Below are 25,899 nucleotides of genomic sequence, written 5' to 3' on the forward strand. Positions count from 1 at the left end.
CAACACCGACAACAGCACAACACCACAAGACCGACAACACCGACAGGCTAGCAGACAAATTATGCAATCGAGGTGACCGAAACAATGCCAACAAGAAAGGAGCGGCAAAGGCTAGCAGAAAAAGCAGGGTAGCTTGCAGGGGGGGAAAAAAGAACAGGCTAAACAAATTGGGCAAAAAGATTGAATGAGCATGGAGGTCAAGCTGAAAAGCTTACACAAGTTGAAGAGCAGAGAGTACGTACAACTCCAGGAGACGCAGCACACAATCTGCATGCAAGAAAGGGAAGAAGCACACAAAATGCGGCGTCAGTGCGAAACAGAGGAAAAAGAATCCAACATCTGCACATAAACTTCGAGCGTAGAACAGCCAATATAAATGTAAAAGACATAAGTACGATTTCTTAGCTCAACTGGGAGAAAAGGCACAAATAATATAAAACAGCAAGGACTTATCTATAAAAGCGAGTTTCAGTGGAAAAAGGCATGACATTTTCTGTAAGAGGCAAAACCCAGCAAGAAATAACAAAGAACAATTGAAGGAACAAGTTGACAAACACAATGCACACTATATAACCACCTAAGCAGCCGACACAGAGCTAACGAAAACCATTTAAACAGCAGACGCCATGGCAAAGTAATATAATAATAGAAACCAAGCTTGCTAATGAAAAATGCTAACCAGCAAACAAGTCAAACCGAATGCAGATTGGTAGAAGAATGGGCTGATTAAGATCAAAACCTGGATTAGCACGAAATAAGAAATAAAAGATGATAAAAGAAGGCTAAAGCGGAAAATAACGAACACCTCTTCCAGCCAACAGCAATAGGGAGTATATCGACACTGATGCTAACAGTCCAAAAAGTGTAGGAAAACCAGGGAAGGCCGAGAAACAGGCGAAAAATGAGCCGCTGGAGAGGAATGTATAAGGGTAGAAGCTTGCATGAGAATACGAATGAAAATGGTACGTTCCATCCCTATGCATGACGAAAAGGTGGGCAGAGGAGCTTCATGAAAAGACGCAAAAAGTGCTCATACGCCACAAATTCGAGGAATCATCAAGGTGGCTAAAGGCAGAATAGCCAACGAACGTATAGCTGGCTGTGTACCCGAAGGAAGCACCGATAACTCAATTAAGTTCAGGCAACTCGTTAGCTACTCTTAATAAGAAGCTAATCATCATTACCCTGCTTTTAACAGCTCCATAAAAAGCATCATGCCTTTCGATAAGGCTGGCAGTAATTCATTTAAGTTCTGGCATCTCGTTATCTACTTTTAATAGGAAGCTAATCATCATTACCCAGCTTTTAACAGCTCCATAAAAAGCATCGTGGCTTTCTATAAGGTCGTCAGTAAAGACACAATAATTGCCGTAAGGTTCCCAGGACAAGAAGCGGTTGATGGTTTTTTTTTTGTTCCAAGAAACAAGAAAAGAACAAGGGACGCATATGCCATCTCATGGGCTACTCTCACAACCCGCACGTGAGAAAGACATGGAGGACGACCATGCTTTGGCACCCTCTTCCCAGTTTATATACTCCCTCCGTTCCACTTTGATAGTTTTATTTTCCTTTTTCGTCTGTCCCAAATTGTAATCCACTTTCCATTAAGAAATGTAGTAATCTTTTAAATTGTCTAAAATACCCTTATTATTAATACATTGTTATTAAATACTAACCCACTACATTGAATACATTGAACTTTTTCAATACTAACCCATTAGTTGTAACTGATATTAATTGGCACTCTTCGTGATTAGCATAAGGGTATTTTAGGAAATTATTAATCTAAATTTATGTTTCCAACCAAATTAATTACACTTTCTTAATCTGTGTGAAAAAAAAAATCAAGACTAACAAAACGGGACGGAGGGAGTACATTCTTTTAAAAAAAGAAAAAAACATGTGCCGTTAAATCCATAATACTATATATAGGATTCGGTTATAACTAAACAAAATCTTTTGAGGCGGTCAATTCGGCTATCTATATATATATATATATATTTCCATAGCCTTAAATCCGCCTACAGTTATACTTGCAATAATTACTTTAGTAAACTCCGAACAAAGATTAATAACCGTCGCCAAGCAAAGAGGAGAAGCCGTCACGCCGCCGTAGCTTCTAGCTATGTCAGATTCCGGTGGTGGAGCGGAGGCTCGCGCCCGTTCCAAACAGTATGAGTATGGAGCCAACTCCAGTCTTGTCCTCACTTCCGACTCTCGCCACCCTCGTGACGCCCAGGAGCCCTCCGGCGAGCCCGAGTCCCTTCGAGGCAAAATAGATCCCAGAACCTTTGGTGGTCGTGTCTTCCGGGATGAAGAGTCGAAGAAGAAGGAGCGAGAATCGCTAGCTTCTGAAGCGAATTCCGGGAGGGAGAGTAAGAAGAGGAGGATTGTTCACGAGGAAAGTGTTTTTACTTTGATTGACGAGGGTGTTTATCAACCTAAAAGTAGAGAAACCAGGGCGGCCTATGAGGCCTTGCTCAGTTTTATTCAGCAACAGTTAGGTGGGCAGCCTGTTAATGTTGTTAGGGGCGCTGCAGATGAGATTTTAGCTGTTCTTAAGAATGATAATCTCAAGAACCATGATAAGAAGAAGGAGATGGAGAAGCTCTTGAGTAATCCTATCCCCAACCAAGTGTTTGATCTTGTCGTGTCTATCGGGCCGCTCATTACTGATTACCGAGATGCTGCTGCGGAAGGGGATGATGGTCTTGATGATGATGATGTTGGAGTTGCGGTTGAATTTGAGGAGAATGAAGAAGTGGATGATGGATGTGTGTATGATTTGGTGGAGGAGGATGAAGAGGAGGAAGATGATGGAGTCTACGTGAATGATTGCACCAATGGTGCTGGTGCAATGTGGATGGGTCGTGGGATTGATGATGATGATGAGGAGATGCAGGATGCTAGGGATGAGGAGATGACCTTGAATGTTAGGGACATTGATGCCTATTGGCTTCAGAGGAAGATTTCAGAGGCTTATGGGGGCCAGATTGATGCCCAGCAGAGCCAGAAGCTTGCTGAGGAGATCCTCGAGATTCTTACTGAAGGTAATGACTGTGATGTTGAACTTAAACTTTTGTTGCATATGCAGTTTGATAAGTTCAGTCTCGTCAAGTTTATGTTGCAGAACCGGCTGAAGATAGTTTGGTGCATTCGTTTGGCAAGGGCTGAAGGCGAAGAGGATAGGAAGAAAATTGAGGAGGAGATGGTAGCGCGGGGGCCAGATCATGCTGCAATTCTGGAACAGTTGCACAGCACCCGGTCCAGGGCTACTGCAAAAGAGAGGCAGAAGAACCTGAAGAAGAGCATTAGAGATGTGGCCCACCGATTGAAGGATGAGAAGGGACGAGGAGATGGGCAACGAGAAAGAATGGTGTTAGCCGATAGAGAAGCTGATGGTGGTTGGCTGTCAGGGGAACGTCAGTTAATTGATCTTGACAGCCTTGCTTTCCACCAGGGAGGTCTTTTTATGGCAAATAAGAGGTGTGAGCTTCCAGGAGGTTCTTTCAGGAATCAAAAGAAGGGATATGAAGAAATTCATGTACCAGCCTTGAAGCCGAAGCCATTAGCACCTGGTGAAGAACTAATAAAGATCTCTTCCATGCCTGCCTGGGCGCAGCCGGCTTTCAAAGGAATGACGCAGTTAAACAGGGTTCAAAGTAAAGTTTATGAAACTGCCCTTTTTAGTGCAGATAATATTCTTTTATGTGCTCCCACTGGTGCAGGGAAGACCAATGTTGCTATGCTCACCATCCTTCAGCAGATTGCTTTGAATAGAAATCAAGATGGTTCTTTTAACCACAGAAATTACAAAATTGTCTATGTTGCTCCAATGAAGGCATTAGTTGCTGAAGTGGTCGGTAACCTCTCCAATCGTCTCCAGGATTATGATGTCAAGGTGAAAGAGCTGAGCGGAGACCAGACACTGACGCGTCAACAGATTGAAGAGACTCAGATCATTGTTACAACACCCGAGAAGTGGGATATAATAACCAGGAAATCAGGTGACCGCACCTACACCCAGCTTGTGAAACTGCTAATCATTGATGAGATACATCTGTTGCATGATGACCGAGGTCCTGTACTGGAGAGTATTGTTGCAAGAAGTGTTAGACAGATTGAGACCACCAAAGAGCACATAAGGTTGGTGGGCTTGTCAGCAACACTTCCAAACTATGAAGATATAGCTTTGTTCTTGCGCGTTGATGCTAAGAAAGGTCTCTTTCACTTTGACAATAGCTATAGACCCGTTTCTCTTGCGCAACAGTATGTAGGAATCTCCGTAAAGAAGCCGCTGCAGAGATTTCAGTTGATGAATGATGTGTGCTATGAGAAAGTAATCAATGTTGCAGGAAAGCATCAGGTGCTTATTTTCGTGCACTCCAGGAAAGACACTGCCAGGACAGCTCGTGCAATACGTGATGCTGCACTTGCTAATGATACTCTTGCTAAATTCTTAAAAGAGGACAGTGCAAGCCGTGAAATTCTTCAGAGTCACACGGAGCTTGTCAAGAGCAATGATCTCAAGGACTTGCTACCTTATGGTTTTGCAATTCATCATGCTGGTATGGTCAGAGCTGATCGTCAAATTGTCGAGGATCTTTTTTCTGGTGGGCATGCACAAGTGTTGGTTTCCACGGCTACTCTAGCGTGGGGTGTCAATTTACCAGCTCATACTGTGATTATAAAAGGTACCGAGATATACAATCCTGAAAAGGGAGCGTGGACTGAACTAAGCCCCCTTGATGTTATGCAGATGCTTGGCCGTGCCGGAAGGCCTCAATTTGACACTTTTGGGGAAGGAATTATTATAACCCGACATAGCGAGCTACAGTATTATCTGTCTTTGATGAATCAGCAGCTTCCCATTGAAAGCCAGTTTCTGTCGAAGTTAGCTGATCAGTTGAATGCAGAAATTGTCCTTGGAAGCGTTCAGAATGCTAAAGAAGCTTGCACTTGGCTCGCTTATACTTATCTTAATCTTCGCATGCTTCGGAATCCTAGCCTTTATGGTTTAGCTGCTGATGATGCCCTTGCTGTTGATAATATGTTGGAAGAAAGGAGAGCTGATCTGGTACATTCAGCAGCAACACTATTGCACAAGAATAACCTAGTGAAATATGACAGGAAAAGTGGATATTTCCAGGTCACTGACTTGGGACGCATTGCCAGCAATTACTACATAACTCATGGAACAATTTCTACATACAATGAGCACTTGAAGCCAACCATGGGGGACATTGACCTTTGTCGTCTGTTTGGCCTTAGTGAAGAATTTAGGTATGTGACAGTGAGACAAGATGAGAAGGTTGAATTGGGAAAGCTTCTGGACCGAGTCCCTATTCCTATCAAAGAGAGTATTGAGGAGCCTAGTGCCAAGATTAATGTTCTTCTTCAGGCATACATTTCGCAACTGAAGCTTGAAGGTCTCTCTTTGGCATCTGACATGGTGTTTATTACCCAGAGTGCTGGGCGTCTTATGAGAGCATTGTTTGAGATTGTTCTAAAGAGAGGATGGGCCAAATTAACAGAGAAGGCATTGAAGTGGTGCAAAATGATTGACAAGAGAATGTGGAGTGTCCAGACACCACTCCGTCAATTTCATGGGATTCCAAATGAAATTTTGATGAAGTTGGAGAAGAAAGATCTGGCTTGGGAAAGATACTACGACCTCTCCTCACAGGAGATAGGAGAACTCATCCGTTTTCCTAAGATGGGGAGAACTCTCCACAAGTTGATTCATCAATTCCCAAAGCTTAACTTGGCGGCTCATGTCCGACCAATCACTCACTCAGTTTTGAAGGTTGAGCTCACCATTACACCTGATTTCCAATGGGACGACAAAGTACATGGATTTGTGGAACCATTTTGGGTAATTGTGGAGGATAATGACGGGGAAAATATTCTCCATCATGAATATTTCTTGCTAAAGAAACAACATATCGATGAGGATCATACTTTGGATTTCACAGTCTCAACGCATGAACCGCTGCCTCCCCAGTACTTCATTCGCGTTGTGTCAGATCGATGGCTTGGGTCACAGACTGTCTTACCTGTTTCTTTCAGGCACCTGATTCTGCCAGATAAATATCCTCCTCCCACAGAGTTATTAGACTTGCAACCCTTGCCTGTGAGAGCTCTAAGAAATCCATCTTATGAAGCTCTATATCAAGAGTTTGAGCACTTTAATCCTGTCCAAACTCAGGTTTTCACTATCCTGTACCACTCGGATGACAATGTCTTAGTAGCTGCACCCACTGGTAGTGGAAAGACAATATGTGCAGAATTTGCCATATTGAGAAATCACCAAAAAGGTTCTGAAAGTATCCTGCGTGCTGTGTACATTGCTCCTATTGAGGCTCTTGCTAAGGAGCGGTATAATGACTGGAAAAGGAAGTTTGGAGATGGGCTAGGGATGAAAGTGGTTGAATTAACTGGTGAGATAGCGACAGATATCAAACTGCTTGAAAGAGGTCATATAATTATTAGCACTCCAGAGAAATGGGATGCTGTATCTCGCCGTTGGAAACAGAGGAAGCATGTTCAGCAAGTTAGTCTTTTCATTGTTGATGAACTCCATCTGATTGGGGGCCGGGGTGGGCCTATTTTGGAGGTTATAGTTTCTAGAATGAGATATATTGCAAGTCAGCTTGAGAACAAGATCAGGATTGTAGCTTTATCAACTTCTCTTGCTAATGCCAAAGATTTGGGAGAATGGATTGGAGCGAACTCTCATGGTCTTTTCAACTTTCCTCCAGGTGTGCGACCTGTACCCTTGGACATACATGTTCAGGGCATTGATGCTGCTAATTTTGAAGCCAGGATGCAGGCCATGACAAAACTCACTTATACTGCTATTGTCAAACACGCCAAGAAAGGGAAACCTGCAATCGTGTTTGTTCCTGCCAGGAAGCATGCCCGCTTGACTGCTGTGGATCTGATGACTTATGCAAGTGTGGACACCGACAAAATAATGTTCCTTTTACAGTCTGCAGGAGATTTGGAACCTTTCATTGATAGAATTAAAGAACCTACATTGAAAGAGACGCTTCGGTATGGTGTGGGTTATTTGCAGGAGGGCTTAACTGGTACTGATCAAGATATAGTGAAGACTCTGTTTGAAACTGGAGGGATTCAAGTGTGTGTTATGAGTAGTTCAATGTCTTGGGGAGTGGCCTTGTCTGCACATCTAGTGGTGATTATGGGCACTCGACATTATGATGGCAGAGAAAATGCTCATAGAGACTACCCTGTTACTGATTTGCTGCAGATGATGGGTCATGCCAATCGACCTCTTGTTGATAACTTGGGGAAATGTGTAATCTTCTGTCATGCGCCACGTAAGGAGTACTACAAGAAGTTCTTATATGAAGCATTCCCAGTTGAAAGCCATTTGCATCATTATCTGCATGACAATTTGAATGCTGAGGTGGTTGTCAAGGCCATACAAAACAAGCAGGATGCTGTGGATTATCTAACATGGACATTCATGTATAGGAGGCTCACCCAGAATCCAAACTACTATAATTTGCAGGGTGTTAATCACAGACATTTATCTGATCACCTGTCAGAGCTTGTTGAAAACACAATAAGTGATCTTGAAGCAAGTAAATGTGTTCTTGTTGAAGATGATTTCTTACTTTCACCTTTAAATCTTGGCAGGATAGCATCGTACTACTATGTGAGTTACAGCACAATTGAACGTTTTAGTTCTTCTTTGAACTCCAAAACCAAATTGAAGGGTTTACTGGATATCTTGGCTTCAGCTTCAGAGTATGAACAACTTCCAGTTAGACCAGGTGAAGAAGAGCTGATTAGGAGGTTGATTAATCACCAACGTTTCTCATTTGATAACTCAAAATGTACTGATCCTCAGGTCAAAGCTGATGCTTTGCTGCAAGCTCACTTCTCTCGGCAACTTTTAGGTGGAAATTTGGCATCTGACCAGCAAGAGGTGCTTATTTTTGCTCCAAGGTTGCTCCAAGCCATGGTTGATGTTATTTCCAGCAATGGTTGGCTTACTCTTGCCCTTCTCGCGATGGAAGTGAGTCAGATGGTAACTCAGGGCATGTGGGAGCGCGATTCCGTGCTCCTGCAACTCCCACATTTTACTAAGGAAATGGCACAAAAGTGCCAAGAGAACCCTGGAAAGAGTATAGAGACAGTTTTTGATTTGGTGGAGATGGAGGACGATGAAAGGCGCGAGCTTTTGCAAATGTCCGAGTCGCAGTTGTTGGATATTGCACGATTCTGTAACCGTTTCCCTAACATTGATTTAGCATATGATGTTCCTGACAGGGATAATGTGAGGGCTGGAGAAAACATTAAGGTGCATGTAACTCTGGAAAGAGATCTTGAGGGGAGAACAGAAATTGGACCTGTTGATGCTCCTAGATATCCCCAAGTTAAGGAAGAAGGATGGTGGCTTGTGGTTGGTGACCCTAAAACTGACCAATTGCTTGCCATTAAGACGGTTACCTTTCAGAGGAAGTCCACAGTCAGACTCGATTTTGATGCTCCTGCTGAAGCTGGAAGAAGGAATTACATGCTATATTTCATGAGTGACTCCTATTTGGGATGTGACCAGGAATATAGTTTTATCATTGATGTGAAAGAGGCAGCAACTCAAGAAGATAGCGGAAGAGAATGAATGACCATCTGATCTTGTATTGACATGTAGTATGATTTGCTAAATTGTAAGTCAGATCGTTTTTCTATTCATTTTGCTCAATCTTTACATTTTGTTGACTTTGAATTGCTTGGGAAATAAATGCTGATTTTGAACTACATTTTTTTTTTTTTAATTTCAAATTTGCCTTTAATCTTTTAACATTTTTTAGGGTAAATTTAATTTAGAGTTCATTATAAAAAGAAATCTAAGTACAACATTACCAAGTGATAGATACAAACTTGAAAATCTCTAAAATCAAGGAGATGGATTATCCGTTAGTTTAATTTGTGGCTTAAATTGTATGTTGCTTAATATAGGATTTGTTTTAAATTATTAACTCAAGTACGGGCAGAAAAGGGAATTTGCATTAGCAATAATAACATTATGGAGGTACATTTTTTCCTTGGTTAAACAAAAAAGTGAACTTATATTTTGAGTCAACTCTTCCTCTAACTTGAAATGTCTAATTGCTATCATATAAGGGAAACTTGCTCAATCAATTTTTGTTTTCAAGCATAAATGGCCAAATTAGTCCATGGCCACACACTGTTTGTCCAAAACTGCCATTTTCCCTTCGAAAAAATAGGAATAATTTGCTCACGCAGTTGGCCACAGTGTAGGCTTCATTTATGATAGATGATGTTACATTCTTTTTAAAAGTTCTATTTGCTTTTGACCATTGTTGCTTTTTACAGGTTGCAGAGTTCTGTTGTTTTCTAGCAAAAGTAACTATTCATTTCCCAATAAATACATTTAAAATCAAAAGTGATAAAGAGATATCTCCACATAATATTTGTTTCATCCAAAACCACTATGAGATCATTTATTTTCTCTTAATTGCTGAAATCATTGATTTTTCCAGCCTTATCAACCATTTCTCCAAAATCTTAAGTTCTGATATTTCAATTTTAACCACTAAACCAAGGCTTCATCAATAACTGAAAAATACCTTATTAACCTGTTTGTGTAATCATTGATATTCTCTTATTTCTGTCCAAAAAAAAAAAAAAAACCCCTCAACTACAGCTGAGCATGAGATCCATTGTTGTGTAAAATGACACTTTCTTGCTCCATACAGGACTGAGGGATGTCTCACATCTTTCTATGGTAACCAAGGAATTGATTCACCTAATGTGGAAAAGATAGTGCAGAGATTATGCAATCATGCTTGCTTCATTAAGCTGTTTAAGTCACTGATTTGTACATAGTTAAGGCGATAATAAATACGGAAGTTACGGTCAATAAGGTAGTGATCATCAAAACACCAAACCATCCAATGTAAAGACGGTTTTCAGTGCCGGTTATCCAATTACAGAAGCGACCCCATAGGTTTTCGTTTTCGCGTCTCTCTAAAATTGCAGTCATGGTAAAATCTTGGTTTATTTAATTATTTAATCATCAGGGACTTCCAAGCACACAAATTCTCTATAAATAGAAAGTGAAAGGCTTGTTATTCAACAGTATAACACGCCTTATATACACGTATCAAACAATATCGATCTATTCTAATTTTTTGTAAAAAAAATGAAATAAATAAAAAATATTGGATTACAAAAATCAAATAAGGATTTCTATACATATAATTTTAATATAACAATAGGTTGCCCGGGATTCGAACCCGGAACTAGTCGAATGGAGTATAAATTTTCTTTGTTAAATTAAAAAAGTAAACATACCCCCAAAGCCATGCTTCAACAAAAACACATTTTTCTTTTTTTTTTTAAATTTTTTTAGGAGATCTATTTTGGAATTTCTCTTTTGCATCTTCTTTTGGTCAAGCTAGGCATTCGGCTTATTTCCTCTCAAACACACGAATTCACAGTTTAAACTAACAAGATAAGATCTACAGAATGAATCCTCCAACTACATTAAGAAGGAATTATCAATTATCCATCAAGGACGTATTAGATCAAATAATACAGTTTCAGTCTGGAAACATTGTAAGTCCTAGATATGACAAGAGACCTACAAGGAGTTTACATCAAATTAGACAGCAATAATTATACAATTTCTTGAAATGAACTCAAAGAATTCCTTCTTGAGTCTGGACAAGCAACCTTCAGCTTCCAGCTGCTCTTGTTCACCTGAAGAGTCATATGAAACAGTGTCAGCTTGAGCTCAACAATCTTTGTGTGTACACGGAATTTCAGGAAAGTAGTTTCTAGGAAAGCTAAAGTTTCAAAAAAACATTTTTCCAAAACATGAATTAGTCCAACAGTCGAGCTATACTGTCACAAATATCCCAAATTAATGTTACTTAACACCAGGCTATAATAGTATTAAAAAAATGTTCTTGTAATTACGGTAAACTGAGGGTAAAGAGACTGAAGCTATATGTTAGTATAAGGTCTCAGAAGAAATTAATAATCAATGAAAGCAATAGACTTGAATCACAAATCCAGAGTTCATGCCACCCCATGACTTAATTATTTGTGCATTTGACAATACACAACATATATGGAAAATCCAAGCTATGGAGAAAGCAACATCTCAAAATCAAGACTGGCAAAATAGTTAGTGATCGAAGTGCTCCCTGGAATAACAGAACCAATTCTTGGGGTTGACTGTTGAAACCACTTCAAACTATTTAGACAGGCTCAATAATTCAAGAAGGAAACACACAATTTTTGGCTTTTGTGAATCACAAAGGTTATAATCAATGGAAAGATAATGGCTGGGATGCATCGAGTGGTGACAAATTCAACTTTCTCAAGGACTTCACTTACAACCTTTGTGACTTAACCTGACCATAGCATTATACAAGATAAAAACCTAATCAAAAAATTTCACTAGATTTGACAAACATTATTTGATAATGCACTTGAATCTCAGTTAGCACAAGGAAAGCTTTTCCCGATATAATTGTGAACCAGTTGCTAAGCAACCAGTCAATAAGCTTCCCAATATAATTATGACCAAGTCAATAAGCAACCAAAACATTTCATCAACCCAATAAAGAGATTTCAAGTTTTCTAATGGAAGCCCAACGTCAGAGGGCAAGAATTAAGAACTCAAGGACCCTCTGCCTATGAATAGGCTTAGTGACACTTTTTCCGGCTGCAGGTCAGTAAGTTGGATTGAATTAGAGACTAATATCTGGAAGGACAAGCAATCTCCACTCGGCAAATAGAACTGAGGCGGCTGCAGATTCTTTGGTTGGGAGAAACAATAAAAAGTGGCAGCTGAGAGGTTCTGGAAGGTACTGATCCCATGGATTATGTTGTCAATCACATTCAACTATGAATCAGACCCAATAGAGTTCTAATTATTCTCTCAAAATAGAAAAGCCAGCTAAGGGATTATAGACTTCTTTCCTTACCTTATTTTAAATTTTTGATGGATAGCTTTCAGTCTTACTCCCTCCTTTTCCAATGCAGTAAATGGATGTCAGCTTTCCTTTTTTTAGATTGCAGGGACTTTTTAGTATTAGATTGGTGACAACTTAATTTGAGGTCTGAACTTTAGAGCTTCAGATACAGAACTTAATGAACCCCTTCAAGCTATTTACACCAATAATTCCTGGGGTTAACAGAACTCATTCATGAGGTTGACTTTTGAAACCAGTTCAAGCTAAATATTCAAATTTTCAGCTTAATCTGAAACACAGACCATGGCATGAATAAACAGAAATACAACAAATTTTAATAACCACTGGCATATATGTTTTATTGTATATGAAGAGATCTGTATACATGTAAATACTAAGAGGAACTCCATAAAACTTAGTTGCACACGAATGTTTTCACACTTAATTTTTCCAAATTAGATATTGAAAAAAAAAAAAAAAAAAGTGGAAGGATCATAGTTTTGGCAGTTTCTCATTTTCACTCTCCCTTGGTGGTTTCTCTACTCACCATGTTTCAAAGCCAGAGATTTAGAAAAAAAAAAAAGGGTGGGGAAAGGTTTGACATGGAGATATTTAGTTTAGGAGGGGGGAGATTAGCATACAAGGGAAGTACCACTTAATTCTCTTTTAAGCACACTTCTCTAAGACATCTTGACACTTGGCTGAACCATGCAAGCAAACCAAGTTTCAGTTCAAGGAAGTCTTCTTCAATTCCTTTCAATGGCCTGATTTTGTGTATTTATTTGGCTACATTTCTTTTCCTAGAAACAAGAGTGTCTTATTCAGAGGCAAGGAATATGTACGTGCACTTTCATCATGTACTTTAAGTCATTGAACATGTATACATATTTCACATAATTAAATATAGCATAGCACAGATACACATTACAGTATAATATGTTTAACTGAAACATTTACTAAATGTGATTTAAACTCACAGCAAAAGAAATCCAAAGAAAGATATAAATGCAAAACAGCACTTAGAAAATAAATAAAAAATAACTTTATCTTAAGTCTAAACAGCTTTTTTCATATCATCATCATCATCATCACCACCACCATCATTATTTTCCTTCCAATCCTTTCTCTTTCAAGTATTATACTAAATTATCATCTGCAATTACGTCCATAACAGAGATCTTCCTTTAGCAGGCCTTTAGACATCTGTTATATAGGAAGAATGTGCTCCATATGAGCTGCTTAAGCACATAAAGGATTCGTTGCTTAATATTTCAATCATAATTAATAAAAGCAGCAATTTCATCTTGGATAGTAACAAAGAAAGAACGGAGACACGTGGAAAGGTCTCGAATAGGTGGACATCCTTATCTCTTCTAACCACTGACACGTTTTAGCCACCAACTAAAATCTCGCACCACTTACACACATTAATCAAAAAGTAGATTGCGTTGGTCCACTAACTTTCATGAAACAACGAAGAAAAGCTAGACTAAACTGAAACCTGGCACAATTAAAAACCTAATAAAAAACCAAATTCTGAATTAAAGCTGCCCAACCTGTCGCTTCTTCACAAGAAATATGAAACGACAACTTTAAGAAGATAATAGAGTAGGTATATGCTTTAACTCTAGGAGCTTCCTTCATCAAACCTTTACACATCATTAGATGAAAAGTACGTACAACATAGGAGTTGTTAGAGTTTTTGGGTGATACAGCAAGTCAGGCAAAAAGAATTTTAGATAGTAAAAATGCAAGAATGGCAGAGAGAAGTTTGAAAGGTTTGAAGTAGATCCAACATTCTTAAATCACCAACAACTAACATGTATACCAATTTAGCTACTGACCACTATCATGCACCAATCAGCAGCACTCCAGACAGTATCGATCAGACACTATTGACACGTATCCCAATTTAGCTACTGACAACTGTCATGCACCAATCACCAGCATTATCTATCAGACACTGACTACCTGTAGGAATAGCCAAAAGTCAATTGCAACGATCGAGATAGTATCTATCCTTCATCAAAGAAAATCGAAACCAATACACCCTGACCTTTCATCTTAAGACACTTTTCATACCACCACACCCTGACCTTTCATCTTAAGACACTTTTCATGCCATCACTAACTAAGAATTGAAACCACCCAATCAATATTCAATCTTTGAGACATATAGCAAAAGGAAAAAGCATATAACATTCCAAATTACCTTCTCAAGCATTTCAGTCCACATTTACCATCATGTGAAATATCATCTGGCACTTAATGTTAGATTTCAATTTCTCATTTTTCCAGCTATTCTCCCAAAATCAGGGAGAAAGAATGCATTTTTCAAAGACAAACAGTTCCATATCATAGAGAAACAAAAAAGGCCCCAAATATAGGGTCCCAAATCACAAATTAAATTAGCATTCACAAGAACAGATCTGCAGCCAAAAAAAGAAAAAAAAACAACCGGAATTTTGCAGTCAACCATTTCTAAACAGACTAAGACAAACTCTTATCAACGCAAAAACAATCAAGATAATGAAAAATTAAGCAATTTCAAATGTCATTACCCTTGGCCGTCAAGATTGCCCTGGCTGCCACCATTGGCTCCACCTCCAGTAGCATAGGACCCATCATCCGCCGCACTCGTCTGCCAAACCGACTGCCAGGCCTGCGACGGCGGAGGCGGCTGCTGCACATAAACACTCGGATCAACAGCAGGCCTGCCGATCATCACTCCAGGAGGAGCAGGCTGGCCCAAGGGGGGATAATAGTAAGGCACCCCACTAGCAGCAGACCCCACAGGAATTCCTCCCGGTGCCATCCCAACTCCGACGCCGACTCCCAGTCCGGCGGCCTCATCCTTGATCTCATCCCTCGGCACAATGTCGACCAAAAAGTCGAAAATGTCGGTCCTAGTAATTGCCGCCGCAATATCGTTCTTCTGGAGGGTCCTCCTCTTGTTCTCCTCGGCGTGGAGCCAGGAGCGGATGGTCAGCTCCAAGATGAAGAGCTCGCAGGCTTTGGCGAAGAGAATGGGGGCCTCAGCGGAGATCATCCGGACGTCTTCGTCGGCCTTCATGATTTTCTTGATCCGGGCTAATGGCAGCTGGTGATTCTTAAAGTCGTTCACTTGCTCGATCTCTTGTCTCTGGTAGTTCCAGAACATTTGAAGCTGTTGCTGCTGTTGTTGGAGAAGGTGGTGGTACGGCGGCTGACCTGGGTATGCAGCAGCCGAGGTCTGCGCTGCCGCCGCCGCGGCCGCAGCCGCTTGGGCTTGCTGGGAGTTGTTTTCCATGGTGAAGTTGGGGATGAGGCTCTGAGAGCTTAGTAAAGTAGTGGTGATTTTGATGGTTGTCTTTCTCAGCTTTTTTTTTTCCTTATTATTTCCTTACAAGTACTTATTTAGGCTTAGTTTGGGAGTTTATGAAGGAAGAGAAAAGAAAAGAAAAGAAAAGATAGCTTAGGAAAGAAAGGAAAAGAAGGGAAAATATGCATATTTTGTTTGGGAGTTTAATGAAAGAAGAGAAAAGAAATATCTTTCTCTTGGAAAGAAAGGATTTTATGAGATACAACTTTACATATTTGCCCTTTCAATTTGTAAATCAAAGTCCAAAAAATTAGTTTTCTTGTTCCCATAAATAGAATATTTGGACAAGACAAATTTTTAAAATAATTGCATATGCATTCCCATAAGGTGAATAATAAAACAAATTTCTTGCCGGACTTTGATTCTCTTGCATGCATGTAATTGCCTCAAGTCCTTGTAGTATCTTTTAGGTATTCTTGACATATGATTTTGATATTGACCGAAAATGCCATTATGCATGTTTCAGCTAGTGTTTTTGCTAAGGTGAAACTCAGGTTTACCACTAATTATTAGATTATCTCAATCTTCACTTCTTCACCACTTTATCCATCCTAATGTTTATAAAATTTTATTTGTTGATGGTTAATGCACTGACAAGCATGGTGTTTGGCATTTAATATTGCAAGTTTTCATCATTTGATCTTGTTATACCATGTATCCTCCACTCTAATTCACGGTAATTACCTCTTTGAATTATTTCATTGGTCCAAGTTTCACCCAAATCTTGTACTCACATTGTTGTAAGAATGAATTGGAAGCTGAAATGCGGCTATTTTTACATAAACCTACTCACACAATTCTTAAAACTTTAATTTCTTTGGGAAATATCCTTGAACCCAAAGAGTAATAATTCTTAACAAGAAAAGACTGCAGGCTGAAGAAGAAGGAAGCAGTAATGTAAAAGTAGAGTGCCATCCTGATGAAATCTTATTTAGCTTTATCAGCTGCTCAACTGTCTATCATTTAGCTTTAGTTTGCTAAGTTGAAACTCAGGTTTACCACTTGCTGAGCTGAAACATTAGTGATAAACTCAGGTTTCAGCCATATATATGTTAGCCAGTCTGTTTGCTTTCTAAAGCAAAGATTGGTGAAAACAACAAATAAGCAAGGAGGTGCATGGTACCATAAAATACATAAATCAGGTTTACATGGAATGCAACCCAAGTCAATAAAATGGAATGTAATGAAGTGAACTCAAAATATACAAAAACCAGGTTTACATGGAATGCAACTAGGTTGGTTGTAGCATTCAGATTTCCGAATTCACATGAACATTCACTCTTGATACAAAATAATTCTATCAATTTCTAAACAAAAATACACCCAATGATCTACATATTTTCAAAACATGAAATGTCCAGTGGGTAATTGGAATCATCTCCAATTTCCAAAACTAGCTTATATCTTCAAAAGCATTTCGAACATCTGATAACACGCTCATGTAGACAAAAGTGGCTAAAATCCATTCATCAGTTTGTTCAAAATATTCCTATGCCTTTCCGATAGGCATCCAAAGAAGCTTCTTACTTTCTCGGTGTTTTGACAAAGGAACACGTAATAATCATCAATCAGGTCTGTCTCAACTCCAATATTAACAAGTTCATCATAAATCTCTTTCTCTGAATATACCCGTGGCCTAGATTTTTCAAGAATAGTATTACCTTCTCTTAGTGCATCAGCAACATTGTGAAGTGCACCCTTCAAACTTTCAAATTCTTCATCACATGTGACTTTTCTTTTCTTACATTGTTTTGCTGTTGTACCTTGAGATTGTTTGTTGTTATATGCCTTTGATCGTTGTGCATCCAACTCCTTACTTGAATTATTGAAGGTCTCTAGACTGATCTCATTTTGAGATAGCATGTTGTCAATCTCAATGATACTTTCAAACTGCACTTCATTTGGTTCATTCATCCAACGCATGCGTTTCTCTTTCGCTGTTTCAGCACCTTGTCCCGTTGCTCTATCTTTAATGGTTGATAACTTTAGTCTTCCACCTTATAGCTTCAGGTTTTTCCTAAGAACATGAAAAGAAAAATGAAAAACAAGCATCATTTCAGTGATAAAATAAATAAAATCAATAAAGACAGTAAAACAGTCTAGCTAACATATACCTGTAGAAGTTGTTCCCAAACTTCAGGTTCAGCACACCAAGTTTTTGTGAATGGGTTCCAAGAAAAACCACTTAATTTTCCATTTCTAAAGAAATCATAGGACTCTTTGAAGTGTTCCTTGAGTGTCTTCAGTCGATTCTTCAAATGACTTTTAGTAAATTCTATTCCAAGTTTCTCTTTCAACTCATTGATAATATTATTGTATGCAGTTTGTGTAAAAGTTCCATCCATGCGAAATCCTTTATAATGCTGATCCAAAAGGGCCTGAATGAAGACTTCATCCATTGCTAGAGTCCATTTCATGTTTTCCTTCATGATGCTTGGATCTTTCTTCATGCTTTTCCAATTACACAAACTATATTTGTAGAAGAACACATAACAAGAATAGAATTTACATCAAAATAAAAGTTTTATATTAATTCTATTATGAATACATGGTTTTATAGATCCAAAAATATACAGAATCGTATTAGACAAAAGAAGATTCAAGTGAAAACTTGTATTTATAAACTCACACTACTAATATAAGAGTACAAGTTAACAAAATAAGGATCACATTACAACTTAAACAAAAGAAATCAGCATCAAGTCAAGTTGTCAAAGTGTATAATCATTCCACATTTGCATTGCTATTTCATTCCTTAAACTCTCTTCTTGAGCATGATCTTTTTCAGCACTTATATCTCCACTTTCCTCCTCCGATGGAGATTGACTTGCCAGTTCTTCATCCACTTCATTAATGTACTCCAAGTCAGGGTCAAACTCCATGAGAAAATTATGTAATATACAACAAGCAAGCACAATTTGTGATTGTATTTCAACACTATAAGTTGGTTGAGTATCTCCAATGATTGGAAACCGTTTTTTCAAGACACCAAATAAATGTCGCAAATTGAATAGTTCTCGAAAGTTTTGCGGTTGTTGACTTGAGTATTCCTTCAAGTGATACCTTACATTTCTATAAGGTGTAAGAAGTCCCCTTCTCAACATGAATCCAACATCAACAAGATAATATTTACCTATACAAATATCAAATAGTTACTACTTAATTAAATGCACTAAGAATAATTAACTAAGTATTACCATTAGGAATGATTAATTTATCTTCTCTAGTGAGCGCATTTTTTATGATCCTTGAATCTAATGCAGTTCCCTCCCAACCAGGTAGAACATATGTGAATCTGATATTCAAAGAACATGCATGCAGCAAGCACATTTTGTGTTGGATGCTCTTTTCTACCACGATATTTTGCCGCATCAATATTAGGCACCTTAACCCGCACATGGGTTCCATCAATTGCACCCACACAATCCTGACAGTTATACACTATGTTCAAATATAATTTCTATATGAATTTACAATTTTTAATATAAGTTGTTGAAAAGTTTATATCACCTTAAAATATGGATAAAATCTTGCACTATTAAGTATTTCTGGAGGAACTTGTTCTCCCGTAGGCTGCTGAAGAAATTGATCCTCCAATGCTATAACTGCTCGTAAAACTCTATGAAAATGACGACTAACAGTTTCTCCAGAACGCCGATAAGAGTATGACATTGTGATATTTTTTGAGGGAATTGTTAATATATGGAGAAATTTAACAACTTGCTCTTGCACCGTGGCTCTTTGAGTAGGTTGTAGACCACCATGTGTTTGCAATAAGTCACATAAGCGCCTAAAAGTTTCTGGCCCCATATGGATAACCTTACTCAAATATCCATTTGTACTAAGTTGCATCAATAATTCCTCTCGTACTAAATGACATTGTGCAGATCAATATCCAATGGGTCGATCCATATAATTTGCATGACTTAGTTTTCAAGCAATTATCATGTTTATTACATGACAAACAATTTCAGTAGCAACCAATTGTCGCTTCCTTTGTTGAATGTCATATTCTCCATCGACTTCATTTTGTTCCTTATCCATCTAAAAATGTTTGTATTAGAACACTAAATTTACGAATGAATAGATAATTAAAAAACATATTTTATTTATTTACAAAGGTTATGGAGTCATTATCAAATACAATGTTAAAATTCTAAATATCAATATAAAAAGAAGTATTTTTCTAATAGTAATGTTTTTAAACTGTTGACATAATTTACAGTAAATAATAAAAATAATGCAACATCCTAATAAATAAAGAAGTTTTTAAATGAAGATACTGAGATATAAATATCATTTTGTCTACTCAAATTTTATTGAAAAATTCTTCATGCTTTAAATTAAGTTGATCAAGCATTTGATTTTTCATGTCTTCATTTTGGTCTCAGCCAGGGACACCTCTATGAATATAAATAGAACTGCTATAGCCTAGGAGATTTATTGATATCAACTAACGTAACCAAATATGATTTATTCTATTGTCATATGACCACCATCTTGTTAGACCTCATTTTGTTTTTGACGATCAGCCACCATTCAAAATAATACTTCTAGTATCATCATATTGTTAATCATTTCAAAGAAAGATGCATTATTATAATAAAAAGAGACTAACATATTGTTTATGAACTCTAGATGGATCATTTTACAATTTGAATCTTACATAGGCAAATAAACAAACAGATTGTATGCATTCAAATTTCATATCCATTTATCACCACTAAAGCTGTCATGTACCATAACCATGCAAGATATAATCACAAATCAATAATATAAAATCAAGAGTTCATTGACAAGAATTTTATGACAGGAAATGAACAAAAAATTTAGAATATAAACAATAAGAATCTACACAAAAAAATACTTTTTTCACAATGCTCTAGAGAAGACTGAGCAAAGAAAGAAAGAGAGATTGAGTTAAAGAAATACCTTTTGTTTGGTGAATTATGGGTGAAGAACGGAAGAAAGCCAAGTTTTCTGATTTCTCAACTTGCTGGAAGTTGAGAAAGTACATGACACAGGACCACCGAGAAAGCTTTATAGTGCTTTTAGAAATCAATTTTAGGATATATTAGGAATAATGAATTTTTGTATCAGCTTTTAAAGGACAAACTTGTCATATTAAAAATGTCTTTTGGCGCCCCATCATCTTTCCGCCCTTTTCTTCCCACTTTTGGGCGGAAAAATTTTCAGCAATTGGAGGGAGATTTTATCCGTTCATTTCACTTCTCTTTTGTACTTGTTAAACTCCCAAAGGAAAAAAATGGCTGTCCTTTTTCTCTGAATACTTTCTTTTCTGTCCTTTTCTCCCTATCCAAATGAAGCCTTAATGTTTCACTTGGGTTAATTTCACTTTGCATCCCAAAACTTGTATCATTTTTTCATTTTACATTATAAACTAGTTTTGTACCCATTCGTTGAATGAGAATTGTCTAAAAATAATAAATTATTTAGTGTAGTTCATAAAATATTTGCATAAAATACAAACTTATTGTATAATCTATTATAACCTTTCTTAAATACATTGTTATTAAAAAATAGTCTTATAATGTAAATTTAACATCTAATTCAGTGATTAATAATTCGAAAATGCAAAAAAAAAAAATCAACAATATGATGACATGCAAAAACTTGAAAATAGGGAAGATGAAATCTTGGCTAATCTTCTGTAAACAAAAGAATGGCCAACCCGTTACCAAAACATTAATTTTGGTACTTAATATAAATGACTTAAAGGTTAATGTGAAAAGAAAAGACGGCGAATGAAATATTAATAAAAGATAAGAATTTAGAATCAATCAAGTCATAGGAACACAGCAACCTTCTAAATCTATTCATGGCTAATAGAAACCAAAACGAAAACATAAGATGTATTTTGCTATTAAGTCAAAAACATAAAAAATCTAAATAGTCTGATGTATATTGCATGATGTGAACTGCTGTATGACAATGAACTTGATGCCTTGCCATTTATGTAATCAGTGACACATTTTTGTTCTTTAGAAGCTTTCTACCAAAGTCTAAAAAAAAAACATTGAAAACTGCACAAAAATTTTTTAACCCCAGAAACCTAGAAAATAAAAAAAAATTAAGACGTTGTTGAAGACAATTAATAAATTGTCAAAGGCAATTAAAAAATCGTGTGAAAACACATAGTTTAAAAGGCCACTTTTAAATCACTAACCAAAAAAGCAATATGTGTTCTACTTGAATTGAAGAGTGAATCCATAAATTGAAATAACAAATTAATTACAAAAACCTTGCCAGAAATAAAAACCAAATTGTAACTTTTGAAGACTTAGAAAATTCAAATTCAATGACCTAACTATGAAGAAGGTGTAGGAAATTACAGACCACATACAGCGAGTATAAACAAAGTCCAAATGCGGTCCTTGCATTGAAGGGAATAAAAACAAAGTTCCAAATCCGGTCCTTGCATTGAAGTAAAAAAAAAAAAAAAACTTTCCAAAAACATTGTGAAAAAGTGTAAACATCTGCACTGCTTGATAAAGTGATGAGTAATAGATCGATAACCATATATATAAGTAAAAATGTAGAGCATCTTCGATAGCGATAATCTGATAAAGATAATCTAATATTTGAATTGATATTTCAAACTTTTGAGTTGAAGATGAGAGAGAGTTAAAAACATAATTCAAAATTATTTATACTAATCCCTTGAAAATTTAGGCTTGACGATTAGGGTTAAGGAAAAAAAAGGTGAGAGAATGGAAGAGATAATTATGGAAGGATTATCTAGAATTGTAAAGTCAAGAGAAAAAAGAGGGATAGAATATCGTAGGTTATTAGGGGATTAACTCATATAACGCGTTGCACCTACTTACTATGTTGATAAGCCACATAGGAACGAGATAAATTAAAAGGATAAGGATGAAAATGCGACTTTATTATATATATATATGATTTCAATTTTAAATAGGGATAATTTCAGAAACTTCCCCTGAGGTTTCTAACAGTCTCAATCACCTCCCCTGAACTTCTGAAATTCTCATCTACCTCCCCTGTCAGATTATTGGACTCAAATATGACATCACGGATGATGAATTGACAGAAATATCCCTGCTGTTGTTATAATATATTCTGATAATGGGATGAAATAATTAGTGAAAAGAGTAATACATAGGATTAACTAACTTAACTGGAATTTGGATGCAAAATGAATTCCTAATTTCGGTTTAGAGAAAAGGAGCCAAAAATGGGCGCCTATTTGCTTGTTGATGTGACAATGAGAGCTGACTGATCGTTTATTTTGGTGAGTAATAGAGCTTCATCAGCCATATTGAGAAAAGGCAGAGCATTTGAAGTGGGAAAGGTGAAGTGGGAGAGTTGAAGAAATTGAGGTGAAGTTTTGCTGGAAAAGGTGAAGTACTGCTGTTCTGAGAGCATCTGAAGCAAAGCAAGGTTAGATACTGTAAATTGTATAAAAACTATGTACTGACTGCTGAAGATGTTAAGCTGTGTGTCATTGATCATGTCTTCTTATTTTTAGGCATTTGGTCTGTGTGATGTGGCATGTTAAAGTTGATTTTATACAATGTTTTCATAATTTCTGGTTATAATAGTTATAAACTAGAATGTATATTCATGCATATGTGATGGTGCTATTTATATGACTCATAGAAAGTGGTTTACATGAGGTCGGAGGAGTTAGTGTGAGTTAGTATTATATGTTTTGTACGTTGAAGTTCATAAATAGTGATCTGACATTGTAGGATGGTGACTAGTGATATTCATGACATTGTACTCCATTGTAGGGGGACAAAAGTATGAATTCCTAATATAAATTCTCAAAATTATTTGTTCATTAATCTGCCGAATGATGTTGCCGAGAAGGCATTACATGAAATGCCTGGAAATGTTAATCTTCTTCTCCATATGAGATGTGCAATACCTGGAACAGAAGGTTACATTGATGTGAATGATGATGAAGCTGTCCATGAAATGTTCAAGGTGTATGAAGGTCGACTAGTCATAAACATGGAAGTGTTCAACATGGACATTATCCCTGCTGAACAGGGTGACATGTTGTTGAACAGAAAGATTGATGGTGACCATGAGAATTTAGAAATCCAAGAGCATAATGTTCATATTATTGACAGTCAGGATGAGAGGTATGTTTGTGAATCTAACTCTGATGAATCATGGAAGTAAGGATTTGATGATGACAATGAAGATGATATAGGTGACGAGCATATGGCACTGTCCGATAGTGATAGCGGTGATGAAGATTTCCTGAGTTTGATGATAATGAAACTGGTGAAATTGTACCAAATTCTGAATCTGAGCAAGAAATTGACCCTTTAAGAGATGTGTTAAGATCAAAGATGTGAAGTTACAATCCAAGAGAGGACATAGATTTCAAGAAGGGACAGCTATTCACTAATGTTGATGCCTTTAGAGCAGCATTGAAGGATTATGTGATCCAAAAAGGATTTCCCATCAAAAGGCTAAAGAATGAGAAAACTAGGTGTACTGCCATCTGTGATGTTGATGGATGTAGTTGGAGGATTCATGCGTCCCCTGTAGCTGATTCAGTAACATTTATGATTAAATCATACACACTTGAACACACATGTGTGATGGATAACAAAAATCGTGAGGCCACCTCTGATTGGATGGCCAAGAAACTTGTTGTTGTGATGAGAACCCATCCTCACTTGTCAAGAAAGGGCATTGAAGCTGAGATGCTAAAATATGGTGTTCATCCTAACAAACAGCAAGTGTATAGAGCTAAACAAAAAGCCAGAGAAGAGATTGAAGGCATACATGCTGAATCATATAGTAAACTGCCAAAATATGCTGTGCTTCTAAGGCAACATAATCCTGGTAGCATATGTAAGATTCATTATGATAGACCAAATCTACTAGTTGAACCAAGGTTCCTGAGACTTTTTATTAGTTTTAAAGGACAAAAAGATGGCTTTTTAGCTGGTTGTAGAGCCTTTGTTGGATTTGATGGATGTCATTTAAAAGGTAGTTTTGGTGGAGTATTGCTGACTACTGTTACATTGGATGCTAATAACAGCATATTTCCCATTGCATTTGCTATTGCTGAGGTCAAAAACAAAGAGACTTGGAGTTGGTTCTTTCATTTCTTTGAAGAATTCTTTGGACCATTCCATAACAATATTCCCTTAACTTTCATGAGTAATAGACAAAAGGTATTATTAAACACTTTATCAGTTAAAATTTGTACAACCTGCTGTGTAGAAATGGTAGCCTCCGCTGACCGGTTTTGCTTTTCATGTAGGGGCTGAACCTTGCATATGAACAGCTACTGCCATCTGTTACTCAAATATACTGTTGCAGACATATTTGCAGTAACTTCAAGGCTCAATTTCCTAGAATGTTACTGACCAACTTCTTTTGGTAGGCTGCTAAGAGTTATGATGCAATTGGATTTAATGAAGCAATGCAAAGTATCAAGGACATGAATATACAAGCATGGAGGTACTTATCGAAGATTCTAGTCTCTGTTTGGGCTAGGCATGCATTCTCAATAGAGATGAAATGTGACCATGTCACAAACAACTTCACAGAATCCTTCAATGCATGGATTGGAGACTTAAGGGGCCAACCAATACTAGCCCTTGCTGAAGGTTTGAGGAAAAAATTTATGAAAAATTTAAACAAAAGGTACCAGAAGGCTTGCACATGGACGTCTGCTATCCCAAAAATCATTATCTCAAAGTTAAAGGAAATTATTCAGACTTCTAGGAGATATTCATTGCAGATGACAAGTGAGGATTTGTTTGAAGTTAGTGATGGTGACAGAGCATTTATAGTGAGTTTGAACCAGAAGACATGTGACTGTGGAGCTTTCCAATTGTTAGGACTCTTTTGCAAGCATGCTGCACTTGAAATTATATACAGAAGACAGAAATTGGAGACATACTGTGATCCTTGCTTCTCAACAGAAATGTATCTCAAGACATACAGTGGCATGATTCATCCAATTCCTCACGAGAAGAGATAACCTCCATTACTTGATGTCACACCAAAAACTATCCTTCCACCACCATTGAGACGAACTCCAGGTCGTCCAAGAGTTAATAGAAGAAGAGGGCCTGATGAGCCAGGCCAATCTCAAGCAAAAAGGTCAAGCACTATGAGATTTGGAAACTGCAAAGCTTTTGGCCATAATACCAGAACATGCCAAAGAGCACCTGTGAGACAAAAGAGTACAATTAGCAGTGGCACTAAAAAGGTTCAGTCTAGTGATTTAATTGACAGCAATGGTTTTACTAAGCTAGCTTGTAATTTGTTATCAATTTTCGTGCCAGGTTACTCAAAACAGAGCAAAGCCAGGAAGGGGAATTGCAATTATAGGGCTTGCAGGATTTGTTCTATGGGTTACAATTCTTTTATTCTCACATAGCATATGATGTCATGATGACAGGGCACATTGGTACTAGTGCATGTGTTATTACTGCAGGATCATGTTGATGGCAATGTGCCTATTGTGGTTTCTAGTCAAGGCAGCAACCCAAGTCTATCAAGTCAATCTACTGCAATCAATGCTGAGTTAAATTT

The 25,899-nt window shown here is 37.4% G+C and overlaps 3 protein-coding genes and 1 long non-coding RNA gene across 7 annotated transcripts; 1 reads left to right on the forward strand and 3 right to left on the reverse strand.

The window, feature by feature from the left end:
- Positions 1–2,001: 2,001 nt before the first annotated feature.
- LOC113688073 (DExH-box ATP-dependent RNA helicase DExH12-like) lies at positions 2,002–8,790 on the forward strand. 3 transcript variants are annotated; one of them, XM_027205715.2, is made up of 2 exons: positions 2,002–7,802; positions 7,880–8,790. In XM_027205715.2, exons 1-2 carry the CDS (start codon positions 2,126–2,128, stop codon positions 7,888–7,890), a joined length of 5,688 nt encoding a protein of 1,895 aa, XP_027061516.1. In that variant the 5' UTR covers positions 2,002–2,125; the 3' UTR covers positions 7,891–8,790. The 3 variants fall into 3 exon arrangements, with proteins under 3 accessions (XP_027061516.1, XP_027061515.1, XP_027061518.1); XM_027205717.2 differs by having other exon boundaries at positions 2,508–3,050; positions 3,131–8,790; XM_027205714.2 differs by having other exon boundaries at positions 2,002–8,790.
- A 1,728-nt stretch (positions 8,791–10,518) lies between these two features.
- LOC113688262 (nuclear transcription factor Y subunit C-1-like) lies at positions 10,519–15,360 on the reverse strand. 2 transcript variants are annotated; one of them, XR_011814220.1, is made up of 3 exons: positions 14,543–15,358; positions 13,826–13,952; positions 10,519–10,758 (listed from the first exon to the last, which is right to left on the reverse strand). XR_011814220.1 is itself a non-coding variant. In XM_027206037.2 (2 exons), the coding sequence occupies exons 1-2, from the start codon at positions 15,268–15,270 to the stop codon at positions 10,755–10,757; spliced, it is 732 nt and encodes a 243-aa protein (XP_027061838.2). In that variant the 5' UTR covers positions 15,271–15,360; the 3' UTR covers positions 10,519–10,754. The 2 variants fall into 2 exon arrangements, 1 of the variants encoding a protein (XP_027061838.2); XM_027206037.2 differs by lacking the exon at positions 13,826–13,952 and having other exon boundaries at positions 14,543–15,360.
- A 1,951-nt stretch (positions 15,361–17,311) lies between these two features.
- Positions 17,312–17,792, reverse strand: LOC140007000 (L10-interacting MYB domain-containing protein-like). Its single transcript, XM_072049673.1, has 2 exons — positions 17,457–17,792; positions 17,312–17,359 (listed from the first exon to the last, which is right to left on the reverse strand). The coding sequence occupies exons 1-2, from the start codon at positions 17,790–17,792 to the stop codon at positions 17,312–17,314; spliced, it is 384 nt and encodes a 127-aa protein (XP_071905774.1).
- Positions 17,793–17,846: 54 nt separating this feature from the next.
- Positions 17,847–20,534, reverse strand: LOC140006553 (uncharacterized). Its single transcript, XR_011814221.1, has 2 exons — positions 20,275–20,534; positions 17,847–18,187 (listed from the first exon to the last, which is right to left on the reverse strand). It is a non-coding gene; the product is annotated as an uncharacterized lncRNA (long non-coding RNA).
- Positions 20,535–25,899: the final 5,365 nt, after the last annotated feature.

Source organism: Coffea arabica, chromosome 5e, assembly GCF_036785885.1.
Source record: "Coffea arabica cultivar ET-39 chromosome 5e, Coffea Arabica ET-39 HiFi, whole genome shotgun sequence".
Lineage (NCBI taxonomy): Eukaryota > Viridiplantae > Streptophyta > Magnoliopsida > Gentianales > Rubiaceae > Coffea > Coffea arabica.